The sequence below is a fragment of the Lepidochelys kempii genome, chromosome 6 (assembly GCF_965140285.1).
Source record: "Lepidochelys kempii isolate rLepKem1 chromosome 6, rLepKem1.hap1, whole genome shotgun sequence".
Taxonomy (NCBI): Eukaryota; Metazoa; Chordata; order Testudines; family Cheloniidae; genus Lepidochelys; species Lepidochelys kempii.
The window spans coordinates 74226452-74248160 of NC_136385.1; the positions used below are offsets into that span (position 1 = coordinate 74226452).

The 21709-nt window shown below is 44.6% G+C and overlaps 1 protein-coding gene and 1 long non-coding RNA gene across 7 annotated transcripts in view; one reads left to right on the plus strand and one right to left on the minus strand.

Annotated features, from left to right (window-relative positions):
• Positions 1-3678: 3678 nt before the first annotated feature.
• The window catches only part of LOC140913094 (uncharacterized), a 63998-nt gene continuing 45967 nt past the window's right edge, over positions 3679-21709 (minus strand). The window contains exons 3-4 of the long non-coding RNA XR_012159468.1: positions 19864-20186; positions 3679-4582 (exon numbers count right to left, since the gene is read on the minus strand). This is a non-coding gene — a long non-coding RNA (uncharacterized LOC140913094). The remainder of the gene's footprint in view (positions 4583-19863; positions 20187-21709) is intronic.
• The window catches only part of PLCB2 (phospholipase C beta 2), a 65510-nt gene continuing 56514 nt past the window's right edge, over positions 12714-21709 (plus strand). For 2 of the 6 annotated variants that reach the window (XM_073348794.1, XM_073348795.1), the window contains exons 1-2: positions 12719-13208; positions 21015-21092. In XM_073348794.1, coding sequence (XP_073204895.1) covers positions 13125-13208; positions 21015-21092 — 162 coding nt within the window. In that variant the 5' untranslated portion in view covers positions 12719-13124. Of the gene's footprint in view, positions 13209-14228; positions 14332-21014; positions 21093-21709 lie in introns of all 6 variants that reach the window. The other 4 variants (XM_073348796.1, XM_073348800.2, XM_073348798.2 and 1 more) reach the window with 4 other exon arrangements.

Sequence of the window (21709 nt, forward strand, 5' to 3'; positions counted from 1 at the left end):
AGCACGTTCTGGTTCTGTATGTAATTGGAAATGGAAGCTGCCCAAATTCCAGGAGAAACCCCAAGAAATACCTGTTCTCATGCCATTTCCAGCCTTATCAAGAGCAGGAAGTGAAGGACATCTCAAGAGAAAGCCCACTGCCACTGTGTTGTCCCTCACACAAGAGAAGGGACAGGGCTTGGTTGTAATGTATATAAAAGGGCTATTTTATTAAGGCTACTACAAACTCCTGGCCACACTACTCTCAAAAAATTCCTTCCATATCAAAGATGTTCAGATAAGCATCCAATGTGTTGGGTATCAATCTAAATCAAACCAGACTTCTGAACTGCTGCAGGTGCATCCATCGGTAATCCTGTGGCCACCAGCAGAAGGCTCCTAAATTTTAATTATATTTATATTTGGTGATCAGTCTTCTCCCTTGGAAAAGTTTCCCTGCATTAAGCCAAAGCCCCATCTCGAAGATGAAGAATACAAGAGTTTCATAATTATTATTAAGGCTACATTTTAGTCACAGGTATTTTTAGTAAAAGTCATGGACAGGTCATGTACAGTAAACAAAAATTCATGGCCCGTGACCTGTCCATGACTTTTACTATATACCCCTAACTAAAACTTGGGCTAGGGGGCTGTGAGTGCTCTGTGGGGGTGGTCTGGGGACACTGTGGGGGGTGGCCCGGGGGCACTGCTGGTGCTGGGTGGGGGCATGGGTGAAGGCGCATGGCCCAGGACCACTGCTGGTGCTGGGGCGGGGGGCGGTGCGGGTGGTAGTGCATGGCCCGGGACCCATGCTGCGGGGGGGGTGTGGGAGCAGGCAGCAGCACATAGCCCGGGACCCCTGCTGGTACTGGGGGAGGGAGGGTTGGCGGGGCTGGCAGGCTCCCTAGCCAGCTCCAACCGGCATCAGTCCCCGTAGCTCCTAGGGGGAGGGGTGGCTAGGTGGGCTCTGCGCAGTGCTCCTGCCACAAGCGCCGGCTCCACAGCTCCCATTGGCCAGGAACTACATCCATTGGGAGCTGCAGGGGCAGCACCTGCGGGCGCGGGCAGTGCGCGGAGCCCCCTGCCACCTCCGCCTAGGAGCTGCAGGGACATGCCAGTGGGAGCTGGGTAGCCCCCTGCAGGTAAGTGCTGCCCTGCACTCCAACGCCCTGTCCCAACCCTGAGCCCCAACCCACACACCCAAACTGCTGCTGCTGGCCCTGGCCACTGCAGAAGTCACAGAAAGTCATGGAATCTGTGACTTCCGTGACAGACACTCAGCCTTAATTATTATTGATATTACTGTAGCATCTAGGAGCCCTAGTTCTGGGCTAGGATCCCATTATGTTAGGTGCTGCACAAACACAGAACAAAAACATTGTCCCTGCCTCAGAAAGAGGCTAGAAGGACCAGGAGACATACAGAACCTTGGGTGAAGTATCTTGTTGTCATTTTGATAGAGGGACCATCTGAGGGATATTAATGTGTAAGTTTTTACTGTACTGCATAGGGAACCAGCACAGAAATTCCAGTCACCAATATTTGGGTTGGGTGAAGAAGCAGGTCCTATACCCAGGTGGGAATAGCCTCTCTTAATCCCACGGCATGTGTCACCTAACAGTACAACTGAAACAAGTTCCCTTACCTTGCACTTGACAGTGTGGTTTATGAAAATGCCACTCTTTTCAGTCGCTCTCCACCACCATGAGCACCAGAGAACTTTCTAATAAAGGATCAGGCAAGCATCCCTGTACTCCCACAGCAACCCCTTTTCACTTTGCTGCTTCCCTCAAATCTGTGTTTAGCTAAGGAACCCAAAGGAGGTGACTGCAATGATATGCAATACTGAGCTGTTGCTTCTGGGGAGTGTTTTTCTTTTCAAAGAATCTCTGATAGTAATTTTCTTGAGCACTGTTTGTTCCATTCAGTTATGTCATGAAATAAGAAAACTGATTTCTTCCCAAGTCTAATTTTGCCCTCAGGAAAGAAGTAAGATTATTTCAAACATACTGTGGTAATCAGGACCAGTAAAGACTAGAAGAACTGAATAAAAGAACAAAGACAAATAAGAAAAGAAAAAGGGTTTCTGGGTAAACAAGGCAGAACACTTAATCAAAGAGACTCACTGGCAAGAGATTGCAACCACCCCACCTTGTGCTATGGTCTTGTCTGCCCTCACCAACTATGCAGAGTTAGGTTAGGAACCCTGCCATGAACACATAGGTGTTTCAGGCAATAGCACTGGTGTTTCAGGAGAGTGAATTATTCCTGTAGAACTTTTCCTAAAATAGCAGCTCCACAGTGTTGGGAAGGGAGCTGGGCTGCTCTCTTTGGGATCAGATATACACCAAAGTCCTGAGCACATGTGGTTATTAACGATTCTGCATAACTTTGTACAAAAAGAAGACATCATCCCCAGTGTCCTGGTAAAATTCTCTGCCACCTTAAGAAAACAAACACTGACCCCTCCTCCCCTACTTGCCTCTCCAACTACCATGCCATCTCCCTTTCATCTCTAAACCCATTGAACACACTAATTACAATTACTGTCTGGAATTCCTCTCCTTCAATTTCATCCTAAACTCTCCAATCTGGCTTCCACCCCTTTCACTCTAGTAAAACTGCTCTTGCCAAAGTCTCTAGACCTCTTCCTAGTTAAAGCTCAGAACTAGTACTCTGTCTTCAACTTACTTGGCCTGTCAGCTGCCCTTGACACCATCAACCATGCTATTCTTTTTTAAATCTCCTCCTTCCTTGGCTTCTGCAATTCTGTCCTCTCCTGGTTCTCCTTCTACCTCTCTGATTGTTCCTTCAGCATGTCCTTCAGAGGATCCTCCTCACCCTGCCTCCAGACACCTATGGAAGTTCCTCAGGGGTCTGTCCTTGGTTCCCTTCTCTTCTCCCTCTACGCCTTAACTCTGAGTAATCTCATCCACAAAAACCAATTCAACTACCATCTCTATGCTGACAACAGACAGATCTATTCTCTCTACTCCAAATTTGTCTCCTTCCATGCTAAGATTTTGGCCTGTGTCTCTGACATTTTGTGGATGTCTACCCATCGATTCAAACTTAACATGGCTAAAACTTCCCCCTATGCCCTCACTGCTACCTGCTTTCGCAATCACAGAGGACAACAGCATCATCCTTCCTGGCACTCAGGCCCTAACCCAGCTGCAGGCTGAATAGATTTAAATCCCAGTGATTTAAATCACCAATTTTAATTATGATTTAAATCAGCAAGCAGGAAACCTTAGTTTAAACAATCAATTTTAACTGTGTTTTCATGGGTACTTTTTTTAGTTATATTCCTAAACGTAAGTTGATTCTCATTGGTTGGTAATCATTAAAACATGTTGATTTGCAACTAAATAGAGCCTTTACACTAAATTTGGTGCTTCTTTTGGATAACCAGGCAGATTCACTCTAGCTGTACACATTTATATAAGTGATTATTATATAACTTAATTTACATTTATTCACAGTTTTAATTTTTGCATTTTATTGTTCGAAAATGAATGATACACTTCTTATTTACTAGAGGATTATTAATTCTTTACTTCAGACTTGTGTCATGCTCAATTTGATGAAAATTCAAATTCAATTAACAATGCACAAAACAGCATTTTAAAATGGCTTTTTATTAGTTAAATAAAATCCAAAATGTGCTGGAGACATATGAAAAGACGTTTATCAGTAAGTTTATCAAAACATGTTTTGCATTTAAAACTAATTTATCAAACAAAGGAAGTATTATCCATAATTAATTAATTGTAGATGTCACCCTCTCACACCGAGTTTTTATTCATTAATTGGAAGAGGAAAACAAGCTTTTCTGCATTTTCAGCTCTCATTGGTCTTTTTATCGTTGAATAAGTTAGTAATTGAACTGGGGAAGTCCTATGGCTTGTGTCAGACAGGAGGCCAAACTAAATGATCACAAGGCCCCATCTGACCTTGGAATCTATGAGTAAACTGACATGAAGAAAATATTCTCTCTGTGCCTGCAGAAGAGGCTACTGCTGTCAGAAGCTGGCTCCAGGTGCTTTGCCCACGACTTCCAGCAGTTTAGAGGGTTGCCTTTCTTTAAAACTTGGCAGTCAACATGTACTGCTTAATATGTTTTTAATTTACTTTAAATTATTTTAATAGATTATACTAAGATTAGATCTTGACTCTTGACATAGGTTGTCATAATTTCAAATTTAATTTTAAATAGGTTTATTTAAAAAAATAAAGCTGTATTTCATTTAAATTACAAAACCCATTTGTTTTTATTTAAAAGAAAAATCATTGCTTTTTAGCCATCCTGCCAGGGTGTCATCATCTGCTGAGAGATCTTTTTAGGTCTTCACATCCAGGCTCTGTCTAAATCTTGCCAATTCTTTCTGCAGAACATCTCTACATTATGGGCTTTCCTATCCATCCACAGAGCTAAAACTCTCATCATCTCGCATCTTGATTACTGCCACATCTTCCTCTGTAGTGTTGACAAATGCAGTTTTGCCCTGCTCATATCCAAGCAGAATGCTGCTGTAAAGGTCATTTTCTGAGCCCATTGTTGTGACCATGTGTGATGCATGGCTAGAAAGGGTTAAACATCCTGCAAAATAAATAACCCTCATAAGACTGGGGAGATAATGTTTGTGTTTTTGTATATTTACATATGTATGAGTAGGGTCAACAATGTAATCAATAGTCCCTGTCTAAGCTGTATTCTGATAATTCAGAGGTCACAGAGAGAACATCCTATCATTTAAATTAATTGTAAACACGGGATATCTCGGTAGTCATCTCTCTTTGAAATGTACTGGGAATGGTGGAGGAACAAGCAAATGGCCTTATGTTAATTTGTATAGCCAAGTACTGGTGATGGACCTCCTTCAGTCACCCTAATTACCTTTTGTTCCCCGAGGAAATCCCAACTTGTCAAAGAGAACATGAAATTGTATAAAAGATCCTTGGGTCCTGATTCTTGTCATCTCAGATCTGCTTAGGCTTCATCAGGGGAAGTTTGAGTCACAAGACTGAGGTCCCAGTTATGCTGGTATGCCCTGAATATGATATTTGGACATTGGACTATAACCTATGAACTATTTCTGAAAGAACTCTTTGCAACTACAAAGCTCACCATCTATACTATGAATCCGAACCTCAATGAATCGAACTCATGTCTGTATGTATATTGATCTTTTAACCATACTCTCTCTCTTTTGTTTTTTAATAAATTTTAGTTTAGTTAATAAGAATTGACTGTAGCGTGTATTTGGGTAAGATCTGAAACATTCATTAACTTGGGAGGTAATGTGTCCGATCCTTTGGGATTGGTAAATCCTTTTCTTTTATATGATGAAATAAGATTTACAGAAATTTTCATCATATTTGACGTGGTTACCTGGATGGAGTCCTGAGGCTGGATCACTTTAAGGGAAGTGGTTTCAGAGTGGTAGCCGTGTTAGTCTGTATCAGCAAAAATAACAAGGAGTTCTTGTGGCACCTTAGAGACTAACAAATTTATTTGGGCATAAGCTTTTGTGGGCTAGAATCCACTTCAACTTCTGAGTACCCGTAAGGCAATAAAGAAGCTGTTTTATGCTGGATTGGTGAATTTAAGTATTGGAATATGCACCAGCCGTATGGGGATGTCTGCCCCATTCTTTGCAGTCCCACTTGGACCCCGGTCACACCACATGACCCCTCTCTTTTCATCCCTCCACTGGCTCTCCCTTCTCCATCACATCAGACATAAGCTGCTTGTCTTCACTTTCAAGGCCCTTTATGCCTATCCCACCCTACCAATTATCTTTCATTTGCTATCAAGATGTCAACTACCACTTCATGCCAGCCACCATCACCCTCTTGTTAAATTTTCAAACAATGCCTTCATGCTTTCTCCCATGTTGCCCCTCACACTTGGGAGAAACTGCCCATAAACATCTGCAAAACTTACCTCTTAATCCTCTGTAAAACTCTCCTCTGCCATGATGCCTACAAAAAAAAATTGACAAGCGGCTGCTGCTGTGCTGAGACCACTGCCAGTCATGCTGATCAGTAGTGTCTCATTGTTTCCTTGTGCTCCATCTGTCTGCAGTCATCTGTTGTCTCTTGTCTTATGCTTAGATTGTAGGCTTCTTGGGGCAGGGACTGTCTTTTAGTTTTTTGTTTGTACAGCACCTAGCACAATGGGTCCTGCTCCATGACTAGGGCTCCTAGGTGCTATGGTAATACAAATAGTAATAATAATAGCCAAGTCTGGCATTTTTTGTGTATATTTAGTAAACATGGTGATTTGGGAATCAGCTGTGCTCCTGTGGTTTCTTTGCTTTTGTTGTGTAAAGAGCAAAACACACAACACCCATTACAACATAGGGCTTTCTTGAGCACCCATGACAACCTGTCTCTCTATGCACATGTGATGGCAATCAGGTTGGCCAGAAACACAGGGGACTGAACCAGGGACTTCCAGAGCTAAATGCTTAAGTCAAGTCTTTACAATTTTCACTGAAAAGCCATGCTCTCAAGCAGCGGTAAAAGACCCACACCCTCTGTGGATCAGGCACAGATGGAGATACGTAACACTGTACACATGCTCACCAGGGGGTTACACACACCCTTCAGTGGCCTCACTTTACAGTGGAGATGAGGAACTGGGTATTGGCTTGCTTGTTTTTTGCATATTTTTGTATGGCACTGTTTTTCTTTAAGTGGGTGATAGGAACCCTTGAGTTCAGGAGGAGGAAAAAAAGAAAGGAGTGAGGGGTGGGCACACAGCTTTGGTTAGGAATGAATTCATCACTCGTTTGATGCTAATTATAAAGGCAATGCATGCAGTTTCCTAGTAAATCCACTAGAGGTCAATATTTCATATCACAAAACATAATTATAAAGGGACAATTCTGATAGTGATTTGTTATTGACTTCAGTGAAGTTTTGCCTGCTTTAACCAGGGCTGAATTTGTTTCTGTATTGCCACATGACCTCCTGGAGTATAGAAGATGTTCAGTCAGTAGTTTAATAGACAGGATGGCTTAAAACCATTGCCTTCATACCCTGTCATGCAAAATCTCCAAAGGTTAAGTACTGCCCATTTTGTGTATTAAAATCTGTATACATGGCAAGGCAGAGGTTGACCAGCAGGACAGGGGGAGGACAGGCATAAAGATGAGGTCACTGACAGGGACTAGAAAAGTTTTAGAGACATGGGCTCTTACAAAGGAGGAACAGGTGTGAAGAGAAGGGCCCCGACACAGAGAAGCAAAGGCATGGGGATTTCGAATCATATGGGTAAGGGATGGGCACAGACAGAAAGAGGGATCTTGCAGTAGAATGACCGACATGGGCATGGAAACACTGTAAAATTGTTCTTTAAAACAGTTTAGTTCATAGCAGATTTGATGGATTCAGACATTTTGTGTTTCAGTCCTTTATAAATATCTAGCCTCTCTGAGCTTTACAACAGAGCAGCCATTCCACTGAGACCAGGCAAGAAAGGGGAAACATCCCCAGAAATCCTCTAGGAGCTGAAAGGGGGTTGTGTACCATAAAGAAGATTTCACAAGGGTGAAACTCACCCCTGGGCAGAGTTCCAGAGAGCCTCAGTGGAACTGACGTGCTGCATAGGGTGATGCTGGCACGCTGCATGGAGTCAGGGAATTTCACCACAAAGGAGCAAAAGCTAGTAGGACATGAGTGCTTCGGCTAAAATAAGAAAACTTTCCCCCAAACTCAAACCAAACCCTGCTTGCGGCTAGAAGGTCTGTTGATTTTCCTTCAGCCTCTGCACTTCCTTCTTCTGCTACAACAGGGAAATGACAAAGCATCTTGTGAGCGCCTGTTCCCATGCAACCAGTGGAGCAGAGATTTGGAATGGCTGAGCAATCTAACACATGGGTGTACTAGGGAAAGCTACCCATTTGTCTGCGGGAATGTGTTGTGTCCCTCCCCCTCGAAGGCCCATGTGCAGCACAGTGTCAACATTAATGATTCTAAATCTCTTCATTTACTCCAGGCACTCACACCAAGGATTCCCTTCTGGCTCTGTTCCAACTCCTGCTTCTAGTCCTGTCTTGTTTACTGCTCCCCTCCTCCTGTCTGTGAACTCACACTTCCTTCCGGGATTTTGTGTTCTTTTGTTTCCTTGTGTTACTTTTTTCTCAGGCCAGGGCTACACTTTCATTTAAATTGGTATAGCTATGTTGCTCAACAGTGTGAAAAGTTATACACCCTTGAGTGACGTATCTGTGCTGGCCTAACCCTGATGTAGATGCAGCTGTGTCAGTGGAAGCATTCTTCCCTCAACCTAGCTACCTCCGCTCAGGGAGGTGGAGTTACTAAAGCAATGGGAAAACCCCTTCCATTGCTTTAGTGTGTGTAAGTACATAAGAACAACCATACTGGGTCAGACCAATGGTCCATCCAGCTCTGTATCCTGTCTTCCGACAGTGGCCAATGCCAGGTGCCCCAGAGAGAATGAACAGAACAAGTAATCATCAAGTGATCCATACCCTCTCACCCATTTCCAGCTTCTGGCAAACAGCTAATAGCCATCGATGACCTATCCTCCAGGAACTTATCTAGTTCTTTTTTGAACCCTGTTATAGTCTTGACCTTCACAACATCCTCCGGTGAAGAGTTTCACAGTTGACTGGGCATTGTGTGAAGAAATACTTCCTTCACTATGGGGTTACTGCAGCCACTGTAGTGTAGACAAGCCCTCCGTCTGTTGTTCCTCACTCAAGCTGAGCTTACTGCAAGTCGGTGCTGCCCCAGGCTGGAAAGATTTTTGAAATGTTTCCTTTTCCTCTTTCTTTCACCTTTCCTGTAACATCTCCTTATCCTAATTCTCTGCTCCCTCTCTCCCCATCTTGTTTCCAATAACCGAGAGACTGGGGCACCCTCTCAAAGTCAGGGCCTTCTACCAGCCAATACAGACCTCCCTTTAGCATTAGCCAGTAGTGCTCCTAGTCAGGTGTCTCTACTGAATGAGACAAGGCACAGTCTGGAGGGAGCAGAGTGTGTCACTCTCCCAGTGCATCCACTCCTCAGGAGCTAGCCCAGAAAGCCAGAGATCAAGTCTTGAGATTTGAACTTGAGTCTCTTCTTTGGCTTTTTATTTTGTAACCACAGCAGGCCCACCCTACAGGAACATACTCTGTGAACCATAACAGAGGAAAGGAAGTTTGGGGTAAATTATGCTCGAAAGACAACTACTGAGCTGTTGAAACAGGCCTTTTGCTTTAGTTTGCCACTGATCCATCAGCCATGTTTTCATGCAAGGGGAAGGAAGGCTCCATGTACAACAGGGAGTGCGAAACTAAAGATAAGATTTGGGTTTTGCAAGAGGAAGTGAGGCTAGAGTTTCTGGTCATCTCCACACAGATGGGGATTTTAGCAGAAAGCAGGTTGAACGGCTAACACGTAATACATCCTCCTAAGATAGTTTCCAACTCAGTCACATTTTTTATTCGGCAAGAAAAACTGAAACACTATGGGGTGTTCTCACATTATGTTGGGGCAGTCATAGCACAGTGAAAGAGAGGAGATGCTTGGGGCAAGGTCTTTGGGGAGAATGGAACTATCTGGCTGGCAGCAGGAAAAGGTGCTCTCACTAGGCTAGGTGGAGAGTGGTGCATGGACAGGACAGAGGGAAAGCAGCCACATCTCTAGGGTTAAGTGTGTAGAGGATGGAAGTGTCTTTGGCACTAGCAAGAGGCAGACACTCTCACAGTGAGGCACCCTCACTGCACAGGACATAGATGTTGCCAGAACTATGAATGGGATGAAAAATTGGAACTGCCTTTTTGCATGCAGAAGGTCTCCAGCTGCAAGCCCCCAGCTTTTCACTGCCTGTAGGTGGCAAAGCTAATCTCAGTTTTCCTTTTTTTGAAAAGTATGGATCAGCTCTTCAAACCTTGCCCCTGTCGTTTAGCACTCCTTCCACTGCACAACGGGCAGCCGGGGGGATTCCCAGGGAATCCCACCTCCTTCCAAACCTTCCGTCATAACACACTGTGCTCCGGAAAATCTGATCAGGTAAAATGCCCCTTAAGGAGCCATTACTGCCAGCATAAGCTACAGCAGCCCTGAGACCGCTCTGACTTATGCAGGTGATCAGGTGAGAGCAAGAAGGACTTTAAGCCATCATTGCATCCCTCCCACTGCTCCTGCCCTTAGCATAGCTCACCTAGACCTAAAGATCTGGTCCTGTGTTTCTAGCCTCTTGCAAGGTTAGCCTTGAAAATGTAACCCCAATCACTAGTGCTGAATGTTTGTTACTGTGATTTTTCCCTAAAAGTCCCAGGTTGTTAATGATGTCCCTTATACTCATCCGATTCTGGCCTTTGGGATCTGTGCAGTCACAGGTGTCTTGATTTGGGAGAGGATGACACTGCACTAGTAAAGGAAACGCTGCCTAAACTGGTTTCAGAGTAACAGCCGTGTTAGTCTGTATTCGCAAAAAGAAAAGGAGTACTTGTGGCACCTTAGAGACTAACCAATTTATTTGAGCATGAGCTTTCGATGAAGTGAGCTGTAGCTCACGAAAGCTCATGCTCAAATAAATTGGTTAGTCTCTAAGGTGCCACAAGTACTCCTTTTCTTTTTGCTGCCTAAACTGTTGCCAGTGGGGCCAGGAACATCACAAGTTGCTTCCCAGGTGGCTGCCTGAAGCTCAGCAGCTAGTGTGACCTCTGAACATAATGTGGGAGAAGCTCAGTAGCATGACAGACTGAGTGGGCTACTTACGGGGCCAGAAGTGAGGGACTGCTGTGATCTAACCCCAGCTCTGACATGCGAATACAGACTAACACGGCTGTTACTCTGAGCTCTGACATGGAGGATCTCGATAGCTCTGGCAAGTCACATCATTTCCCTGCCTTAGTTTCCCCAGCTGTACAACAGGGATAATAACAGGCATCTTGGCTGACTAATTAAAGGAATGTTTGGAAAGCACTATGTACAGCTAAAATGTACTAGAATATGCTCAAAGCCCAGTTGTGGCTGGAGGTCTAGACTCCCAACTTGCAGGAAGAGTTGACCCTTGGAACGTGCTTTTAAAAGATGTTAACTTTGTTCAGACTGCTCTGCTTTCACTGTGGGAACCTGTCTGAATATTGCTCCCATCCTTGCTTTTCATTATAGCTGGAGCACTAGCTACAGCTCAAATTAATGGCACCTAACAGTTTCCAGAAAAAATGAATCAGCAAAACGTGAGCATGCCCCACAGAAATGTCCGACTGACCTTCCCCAGAATTTTCGTCTGGCTCTGTGCATAGTGGCGGGATGACCAGGTAGGGGTAGGTTAGGTTTGGGAAGGCAGAGACGAAAATTTTGCATCAGGCCCACTTCAAAATGCTGAGGCTGCCTCCGTGACCAACAGGAATGTCAACATAGCCATTTTTATCACCTACCCTTTTCAGAGAAACTTTACTTCCTTTTATATTCTTCTCTTCTGCCCTTCCGTGAACAATTTCCGTGAACAATGGCTGTGCTAGGTATAGCTCACAACCACAATTGCTACAGCTTGATTTTCATAGAAGGGAACTGTTATGAAATCCCAGCTCACATATGGAAATCCTGTTAGATGGGGAGTCTGTTGCAGTAAACCTGCCATTTATTTGATTCAAAAAAGGCTAAATGCCTTCAGTCCCATCTATTTCAATCTGTGTGCCCGTCTCCTCAGCCGCCAATGCTTCTGCACCTGCCCAGGGAGATGTCCCTCCTTGCCTGCAATTAGCAAACAGACAGTTCTGCCCTCTGTGCACTCAACTGTGTTTGGGGGTGGCGGGCTCCTTTTGTACAATGGTGTCAATGTACTTGTACCCCAGTCTGGTGAGAGCAGCCCCTGCCGTTAACAGAAAGAGTGTTATCTTTACCCCCTGTCTTATGTATCTCCCAGACACAGCGCTCTTCTCTGGAGCCACGAGAAACTTGGAGGTTTTGCCTTTTAGACGCTCTGGCAGATCTTTCCTTTGGTTTCGATCTATGGTGTTTGCATCTACTCTATAAATCTTGCTCTAAGCTTAAAGTTCAAAAACCCCTCAAAACACAAAGTAAAACTCCATGAAAGTTGTCTTGCTGTCCCTGATTCTGCATCAAACCCATGAATTTCACATGCTTTGGATTCAAATCTGGGGCCCAGGTCGGCATGAAAGGTTAATGAACCTTAATGAATCTTCCACTCAACCTGCTCTGAGGTTTTGTCTATACTTGGGATTCAGCCATTGGTGACCAGAAGCTGGGGCAACTGCAATGGTGCAGCCCCCCTAGTATAGATAAAGAAAGTTGGGATTTGCACCAGTGACACTTATCCCTGCTTGAAAGTGAAGTAACCTGAACTAGGGAAGGATGACCTAGAGAATAAGGGTCATCCTAAGGACTCAGATGAGTTTAATTCCTGGTTCAACCACAGATTTCCTATATGACCTTGGCAAGTCATTAAATGTAACCTGTCTCAGGTTCCTCCCTCTGTAAAATGGGTATAATATTTCTTTACATCACGGGGATATTGTGGGGATAATTCCATTAAAGATTTGAAGTGTTCAGATGCTCCAGTGATGTGGACTATATAGGTAGAATATGCACTGTAAAATAAATGCATTCCTTGTAGATGGTAGATGGTTCTGTAGTGTTGAGGGGGCTGATCATGTGTGGCCAGGCTCACTGGTGTTTTGTGCTGGTGTCTGTTGAAATTGATAAATGACTGGGTGGTTCACTGGCAGATACTGCACTTGTTCTAAAGAAAAAAATTTAAGGAAGTTCTGTCCGGAAGTGTCTGCTGAACATTGCACTTCAGTAGTGCAGAGTTCTAAGGAGTAGATCTCTCCTAGAGTGTGTGCATGCGTGTGTTTCTCTCAGCCCATCCCAGGCTTTCCTCTTGCATAAGCTTCATCTTCTCCTCCCTGTGCTGGGACCCACCTGCTTGTTTGGAGAACCACTGATTTACAATGCAGATGAGCGGCTCCTCACTTGTCTGTGCTAGTCGTCCCTAATTTTACCTGGCATATAAGAGGTTGTTTGGTGCCTGATGCCAAGGGCAGCAGTGGCAGAGAACACCATGTGAGAGGCAGAGATCAAGAAGAGGGGGGCCAAGAAAGAGTGAGCCCTGCAGCTGCCCTGTTGGCTGAGGGGCAGATCTGTGGGACAGAATGTCGATGTTCACACCCATCCTGACGCCCCCCGAGGTGAAGGAGTATCTCTCCAAGGGCGAGCGCTTCATCAAGTGGGACGATGTGAGTACCTGGGCTTTCACTGCATGTGCTGGGGGCACGGAGGAGGCCGAAGTCCTGCTGGAGGGCTGGGAGTGCTTGCTCATGTGTGCATGTGTGTGTGGGCAGCCTGTATGTGAGAAAGTAGGAGAGGGCAATGGGAAAATGTATGTCTGCTGTATGTGTGGGCACCTGATGCATGGAGAGGGATGGGTGGATGAGGGGGATGCTGAGCGAGTGCATGTGTGTATGGATATGAGGGGTGGGTGATGTGGGCCTGCGTGTGTGTGTGAGGTGATGGCAATGCACTCTGACCCCCACGGGCGCAGGCAGTTGTGTCCTAGTTCCATGAAAGAGTTCTCTGGTGGCATGATCAGGGCCCCCCTTCTGTCCCATGGGTCAGCCTAGGGAAAGATGGAGAGTCAGTGCAGCTCCCCTCCTCCTCCCCAAGACAAAGGAAATGTGTCCTTGATGCTGTAGGTCTCCCGGAGCCGACAGGGTCACTCCCTGCACTCAGAGATCTCCAGTGAGGTTGGGCAGGATATGGGTCTCAAGCAGAAGGGCTCTTCAGTTTTGCAGAGGGAGGGGAAAAAAATCAGATCAGAAGTTGCTTCCCCTTCTGGACCCATTGCTGGAGGGAGTAAGGGGTGTGGCGGTGAGCTGTTTGTTTCCTTCTCTCCCAGCCCTGTTCGCAAACAGGGAAGATGTGGTTAGCCTGTGAGCTACAGAACTTGCATGGGATATAGGGGCCCAAGCAGCTGCTCAGTTCATGCTTTCACCAGTGTTAGGAAGGTGGCTCAGGTACAGGCTTATTTTCCCACCATTCTGGGTTGGGCTCAAGGGCCTGCTTTGGTTGGTTTTTAGCTGAGGACTGTGAAGAGCTGCTCGCTCATCCTTCTTCTTGTGTCTGCAAAGTGACTGGTTTGAGTTATCCATTGAGTATCCATCACAGGCCAGGAGAAGGGGTTTGGAACAGGAGCAAAGGAGGAAATTCATTTGCTAAATATTCCTTTGAATCTAAGAATCTGTGCTCTTGTCTCCCAGGAAGGCCTCCAGCATTCCCCCAAGCAGGGATATGGGGCAGCTGTCCATCTCTTTATTTTAGAGCCAGATCTCTGTGCCTTTTAAGATTTACTCATCACCAGAGGTAAGAGTCAATAGACCAGAGGGGAGCTATGGATATATGATAGTTTGCCTGGATCTGGGGGAAGCTTTTACACAATATGGCAAAAGAGACACATTTTAAAGGTCCATAAGTGGCTACGTAGTGGGTGGCTGTGAGCTACTCAAGTGGATGCAGAACTAGTTTGAAGACAAAGGGCCCTCCTTTGTAGAAGCAGTATGGGACGAAGGAGGCGACTGGGGACATGCAGTAATCAATGATCTGCGAGGATAATCTAGCAGCGTTCAAGCCAGTAGGTGATGTAGCGTGCAGATAGCAGAAATGGATGGCGCTAAGTAATACAGGTCAAAATGACACTGGTAGCTCAGCAACATGGGCAGATGCTCCTCCTGACTTGTATAATTCTCTGTAGAAAATAAGTGAATGAGGCCAGAGCTAAGTGGAACACAGATATATCTATCTTTAATCATGATTGCTGCTAACAGGGTTCTAATGTGGCTTTCTTGGTATTTTGTTTCTGAGAACAATGTTGGCCAAACACGCATAGTCTAAAGCCGGCATTTTCGTGTGGCCACCGATTTTCTGTCCCTGTTTTTGGGTGCCCACCTTAAGACAACTTGAATCTGATTTTTAAAGGCCTTCCCTTGGAAATACTGGGTGCTCAGAACCTCTAAAATCCAAGATGTCTCAAACTGATCATCTAAGAATTAAACCCTCCCCTCTCCCCCCAAAAAATACTGGCCACTGCTGAAAATGCTGGCCTTAGTCCTTAGGTAGTCGACAGCATGCTCTCCAGCAAAACATATCCCTAATCAGGATTTGGTTATTCCATTCACATTTCTCCATCTTGTCAGGCTTCCTGTCCCACGTGTGTGGGGTGGGGGGAGGGGCAGGAGCGGCAGGCAGGGGTGCTGCAAAGGGAAATGGTGAGACATCCTGGGCTGCAGTGTTATCAGTGGGCTGGCAAGACTCGGCTCTTCTTTTCCCTCTCATTGAATTGGATTTTGGGATCCCTCTGCTTTCTCAGCACCTGACCAGATTTGGATCCTGAAGAAAGCTAGCTGCTTTAAACGGTATCCAGATTAGGTGCTGTTGGCGGGCAGGGGGAAACGTTTTGATGAAATGAAGGAGATTACGTCTGCTTCCTCTGGCAAGGGGTATTTCCTTTGCAGTCTCAGAGTTGTACTGGAACCACCACTGTTTTTGGATTCCCAGGGAGCAGCAGTGGCCTACCAGGCCTTTTAGCACCTTCAGCTGGCCTAGCAATTGGAGCTTTCCCTCTAACGGAGGACATACTACTCTAGGCTGACTTATATTAATGTATTTTATTTAATTAGATTGCAACTTCTATGGGGCAGGGATCATCTTTACTCTGTGTTTGTACAGTGCCCAGTTCAAAGGAGGTGCCATCCAAAATAGGGAGTCTGAGTGTTACTGTAATACAGATGATACCTAATCATTATAGCCACTTTGAAGTCCACTCCAAAGCCTCAGCTAATGCAGAATGTGCTTGGCCATCTCTTAAGTGTGGCAAGCAGATGTGAATATAACAAGTGGGATATATTACCCACCACCTGACCAGGATGGTGATAGTGACTGTGAAATGCTCAGGGAGATTAGAGAGGCTATACAAATAAAAAAACTTCAATAATAATGGGGGATTTCAACTATCCCCATATTGACTGGGTACATGTCACCTCAGGATGGGATGCAGAGATAAAGTTTCTTGACACCTTAAATAACTCCTTCTTGGAGCAGCTAGTCCTGGAACCCACAAGAGGAGAGACAATTCTTGATTTAGTCCTAAGTGGAGCACAGGATCTGGTTCAAGAGATGAATATAACTGGACTGCTTGGTAACAGTGACCATAATATAATTAAATTTAACATCCCTGGGGCAGGGAAAACACCACAGCAGTCCAACACTGTAACATTTAATTTCAGAGAGGGGGACTATACAAAAATAAGGAAGTTAGTTAAACAGAAATTAAAAGGTACAGTGCCAAAAATGACATCCCTGCAAGCCACATGGAAACTTTTAAAAGACATTATAATAGAGGCTCAACTTAAATGTGTACCCCAAATTAAAAAACAGAGTCAGAGAACCTAAAAAGTCCCACCGTGGCTAAACAACAAGGTAAAAGAAGCAGTGAGAGGCAAAAAGGCATCTTTTAAAAAGTGGAAGTTAAATCCTAGTGAGGAAAATGGAAAGGAGCATAAAGTCTGGCAAATGAAGTGTAAAAATATAATTAGGAAGGCCAAAAAAGAATTTGAAGAACAGCTAGACAAAGACTCAAAAAGTAATAGCAAAAAAATTTTTTAAGTACATCAGAAGCAAGAAGCCTGCTAAACAACCAGTAGGGCCACTGGACGATCAAGATGCTAAAGGAGCACTCAAAGACGATAAGGCCATAGAGGAGAAGCTAAATGAATTCTTTGCATCGGTCTTCACAGCTGAGGATATGAGAAAGATTCCCACACCTGAGCCATTCATTTTAGATGACAAATATGAGAAGCTGTCCCAGATTGAGGTGTCATTAGAGGAGGTTTTGGAACAAATTGATAAACTAAACAGTAATAAGTTACCAGGACCAGATGGTATTCACCCAAGAGTTCTGAAGGAATTCAAATGTGAAATTGCAGAACTACTAACTCTAGTCTGTAACTTATTGTTTAATTCAGCTTCTGTACCAAATGATTGGAGGATAGCTAATGTGATGCCAATTTTTAAAAAGGGCTCCAGAGGTGATCCCAGCAATTACAGGCTGGTAAGCCTGACTTCAGTACCAGGGGAACTGGTTGAAACTATGGTAAAGAACAAAATTGTCAGACATATAGATGAACATAATTTGTTGGGAAAGCGTCAACATGGTTTTTGTAAAGGGAAATCATGCCTCACTAATCTACTAGAATTCTTTGAGAGGGTCAACAAACATGTGGACAAGGGGAATCCAGTGGATATAGTGTACTTAGATTTCCAGAAAGCCTTTGACACGTTCCCTCACCAAAGGCGCTTACGTAAATTAAGTTGTCATGGGATAAGAGGGAAAATCCTTTCATGGATTGGTAACTGGTTAAAAGACAGGGAACAAAGGGTAGGAATAAATGGTAAATTTTCAGAATGGAGAGAGGTAAATAGTGGTGTTCCCCAGGGATCTGTTCTGGGCCCAGTCTCATTTAACATATTCATAAATGATCTAGAAAAAGGGGTAAACAGTGAGGTGGCAAAGTTTGTTGACAATACTAAACTGCTCAAGATAGTTAAGACAAAAGCAGACTGTGAAGAATGTCAAAAAGATCTCACAAAACTAAGTGATTGGGCAACAAAATGGCAAATGAAATTTAATGTGGATAAAAGTAAAGTAATGCACATTAGAAAAAATAACCCCAGCTATACATACAATATGATGGGGGCTAATTTAGCTAATCAGGAACTATAAACAACGAATCAGGAAAGAGATCTTGGAGTCATCATGGATAGTTCTCTAAAGGTGGCCACGCAGTTTGCAGCGGCAGTCAAAAAAGCGAACAGGACGTTAAGAATCATTAAAAAAGGGATAGAGAATAACACGGAGAATATCTTATTGCCCTTATATAAATCCATGGTATGCCCACATCTTGAATACTGCATACAGATGTGGTCTCCTCATCTCTAAAAAGATATACTGGCATTAGAAAAGGTTCACAGAGGGGCAACTAAAAGAATTAGGGGTTTGGAATGGTTCCCATATAAGGAGAGATTAAAGAGACTAGGACTTTTCATCTTGGAAAAGAGGAGACTAAGGGAGGATATGATAGAGGTATATAAAATCATGAGTGGTGTGGAGAAAGTGAACAAGGAAAAGTTATTTACTTGTTCCATAATATAAGAACTCGGGGCCACCAAATGAAATTAATGGGCAGCAGGTTTAAAAGAAATAACAGGAAGTTCTTCTTCACACAGCACACAGTCAACCTGTGGAACTCCTTGCCTGAGGAGATTGTGAAGGCTAAGACTAAAACAGGGTTTAAAAGAGAGCTAGATAAATTCATGGAGGTTAAGTCCATTAATTGCTATTAGCCAGGATGGGTAAGGAATGGTGTCCCTAGCCTCTGTTTGTCAGAGGGTGGAGATGGATGGCAGGAGAGAGACCACTTGATCATTACCTGTTAGGTTCACTCCCTCTGGGGCACCTGGCAATGGCCTCTGTCGGCAGACAGGATACTGAGCTGGATGGATCTTTGGTCTGACCCAGTATGGCCATTCTTATGTTCTTATGTTATGTTCTTCTCATAACACAAGAACTCAGTGTCACCAAATGAAATTAATAGGCAGTGGGTTTAAAACAAACAAAAGGAAGTATTTCTTCACACAACACACAAGCAGTCTGTGGAACGCTTTGCCAGAGGATGTTGTGAAGGCCAAGACTATAACAGGGTTCAAAAAAGAACTAGATAAGTTCATAGAGGAGAGGTCCATTGATGGCTATTAGCCAGGATGGGCAGGGATAGTGTCGCTAGTCTCTGTTTGCCAGAAACTGGGAATGGGCGACAGGGGATGGATCACTTGATGGTAACCTGTCCTGATCATTCCCTCTGGGGCATCTGGCATTGGCCACTGTCAGAAGACAGGATGGACTAGATGGACCTAGATGGACCTTTGGTCTGGGCTAGATGGACCTTTGGTCTGACCCAGAATGGTCGTTCTTATCTTCTAAATGTGGCCCGATTCAGTTTTAAACATATTTCTACTGAGAACAAATTATAAGCATCTTGAATGTACAATCCTTACTGTCTTTGGCAAGTTCACGCAAGTAGCTCCATTCACTTTAGCACATTGTGACCCATGGAACATACGTAAGAGGTCATAAAGCCCCTGTGTGGGCTACTCCCATCGCAGACCACAGTGCAGGGATTAAATAGCCTTCATGGAGCCACATATTGTGTCTTGGAGTGTGCAGGGCCTTAACTCCTTCCATACAAAGCAGCAGCCAGCCAGCACAGAGTGTAAAGTAAGCTGTGCCAAGTAAAGGGATAGAACAAGTTACTTTCTCCCTGGAGCAATGAAAAACCAGACACCAAACTGTGACTCTCTACATCACAATTATGTCCCAGGGCCGGTGCAGAGCAGCAAAGCTACAAGCTGTCCCTTACAGAAGGGAACTCCTCAATTGATCCCTAAGTGATTATTGGAAATGGATCCCTTGAACAGGAAATAGGATTTCGTAATCTTCGAAGGTGAAATTCTGGCCCCCTTGGAGTCAATAAGAGTTTTGCTATTGATTTCAGTAGGGTCAGAAATTCACCCCAGTGATGTTTTGATTTTTGCATTTCTCTGCATATATTAGGGGGCAAAGTTAAGGGGGAGGCAGTATGAGTCAAGGGAAGTCATGGTGAATGAGAAAGGGTTATTCAACAAAGGAGAACAGCCTGGCTCCCCTAGCTGTTCATTTCCAGACATTTTGGGATTTGGGGTTTCTTCTTATTTAAAGTATTGAATTTTTGCAAAGAAAGTACTATAGGTTTGGGGTGTGAGATTAAATTAATTGAAACATACTTGTAATTTATGATCACAAACCTTATATAATCCGTGCTCTGCACTGGCTCCCAATCCACCCCTTTGTTATCATCTACAAAGCTCTGAATGGCCTGGGTTCCCACATCCATCTCATCTGCTATGCCACATTGCAGCAGTTGTGTTCCACAAGACAGCTCTTGCTCTCAGTCCTTGGAGTTGAACTCCAGGGCATGGGCAGCAGGACATTCTGATGAAGAATCCTCATCTCTGGAATTCACTCCCTCCTGCAGTCTCTCATAGGCCAGCCTTGTTGCATGTGTTTTAGGATGCGTGTGCTCAGTCTGTCTTTTTCTTCATGTGGGCCTATAGCCAAAGGGGAGAAGCTGTTAAGAAAAGAAGGAGATAAAGAGATGATCATGGTTTGTGCCACTTTTTAGTAAGAGTTCATGATAATTTATGCAACATCTAAGATCTCACAATGTTGGGTGGTTGAATAAACTCTGTTTGAACCCAGTTGTAGCTAGCATGGATCTGTTCCTCATATGGACAGGTAGGAAAGAGGTCCTTCTGGGCTTTTCCACACTGAAGACTCTGCTTGGTTTTAAAAAGCTTGGTTTGATGGGAGAGTGTGGGAAATCTAGAAATGTGGTCAATGGGGTCCTCATTTGCACATCAATGTCCAGAATGCTCTTCTAGCTCACAGCAGTGAGCTCAGGGAACTACCTGAGAACTATGGGGACATGGGTAGGCATATGTGTCTTCATGAGCTTTCTGCCTATTGCAGAAGAGGAGAGAGTGGGAGTGAAAGGAGGGAGTGGAATGATGAGAGGGAGAGCATGGCAGACAGATGGTTATTGTAGTGTTCAGTGCTCATGGAAGGCGCCAACCCTGGAGATTAAAGTCCCTTGGATACTCATAGGGGAGGTAAAGGACACAGTGACAGCATATCCTTCCTTAACACTTCGCTGCCAATGTGTCTTGGCTCAGCATTGATCTGGAGGCAGGACCCACCATTAGGGGTAGCAGCAGTATAGGTTAGCCTCCATAACCCTTGGCTCTCACTTGCTGGAGCTGAACTCAAACTAACCAACTGCTTTATACAGACCACAGAATAGTCAGAAGGTGATTCACCAAGTCTGGGCTGCAGGGGAAATTACATTCCCTTACAGATTCTCCAACGCTTTAAACCTTCTTTCTCCTGGTTTTGTCAGGACACAACGAATGCTTCGCCTGTGATTCTCCGGGTAGATCCAAAGGGCTTTTACTTATATTGGACATATCAGAATAAGGTAAGTGTTGAGCTTCCCAGCCGTGTCTCTGAATTGGAGTTTGTAAAAGTACCCAGAGCAAAGAGGCTTGGTCAGCCGCTAGACAGCAGCTAGAACACATCCCATCTTAGAAGAAAGCACCACACAAGGGCCTGGGGACTGCCACTTGTTCAGTGACAGGTGCCCCTACAGGAATTTCCTGGGCAATTCCAGGAAAAAGCAGGGAGTCAGAGGAACTAGACTACATGTGCCGATGGGAAATGAGCACTTCCTTTTTTGTCACAGGTTTTGTTTGCACTGTATAGCTCGTTAGTTCCATGCCTCTCCGAGCACTTCACAAAGGTGAGCAAGCATTAATAGTCCCATTTACCAGACAGGCTGAGTGAATTGTCCAGAATGAGCAAATGGCAGAGCTGGAGCTACACCCCAGGACTGGCGAGCGAGAGCCCCCTGCACAGCCTACTAAGCCAAAAGCTACAACTCTTACATGTCTCAAACAGGAATGGACTATGCTTGTAGCTAAGTAGTGTGCTGATGTTTCCAGGAGCTATGTATGAAGTTTATCCAGGTGTGAGCTGAAAAAAGGGAGGAAGGAAGAAGGTGGAAGACAGCACACCTCAGGTCCAGAGGGAGATATT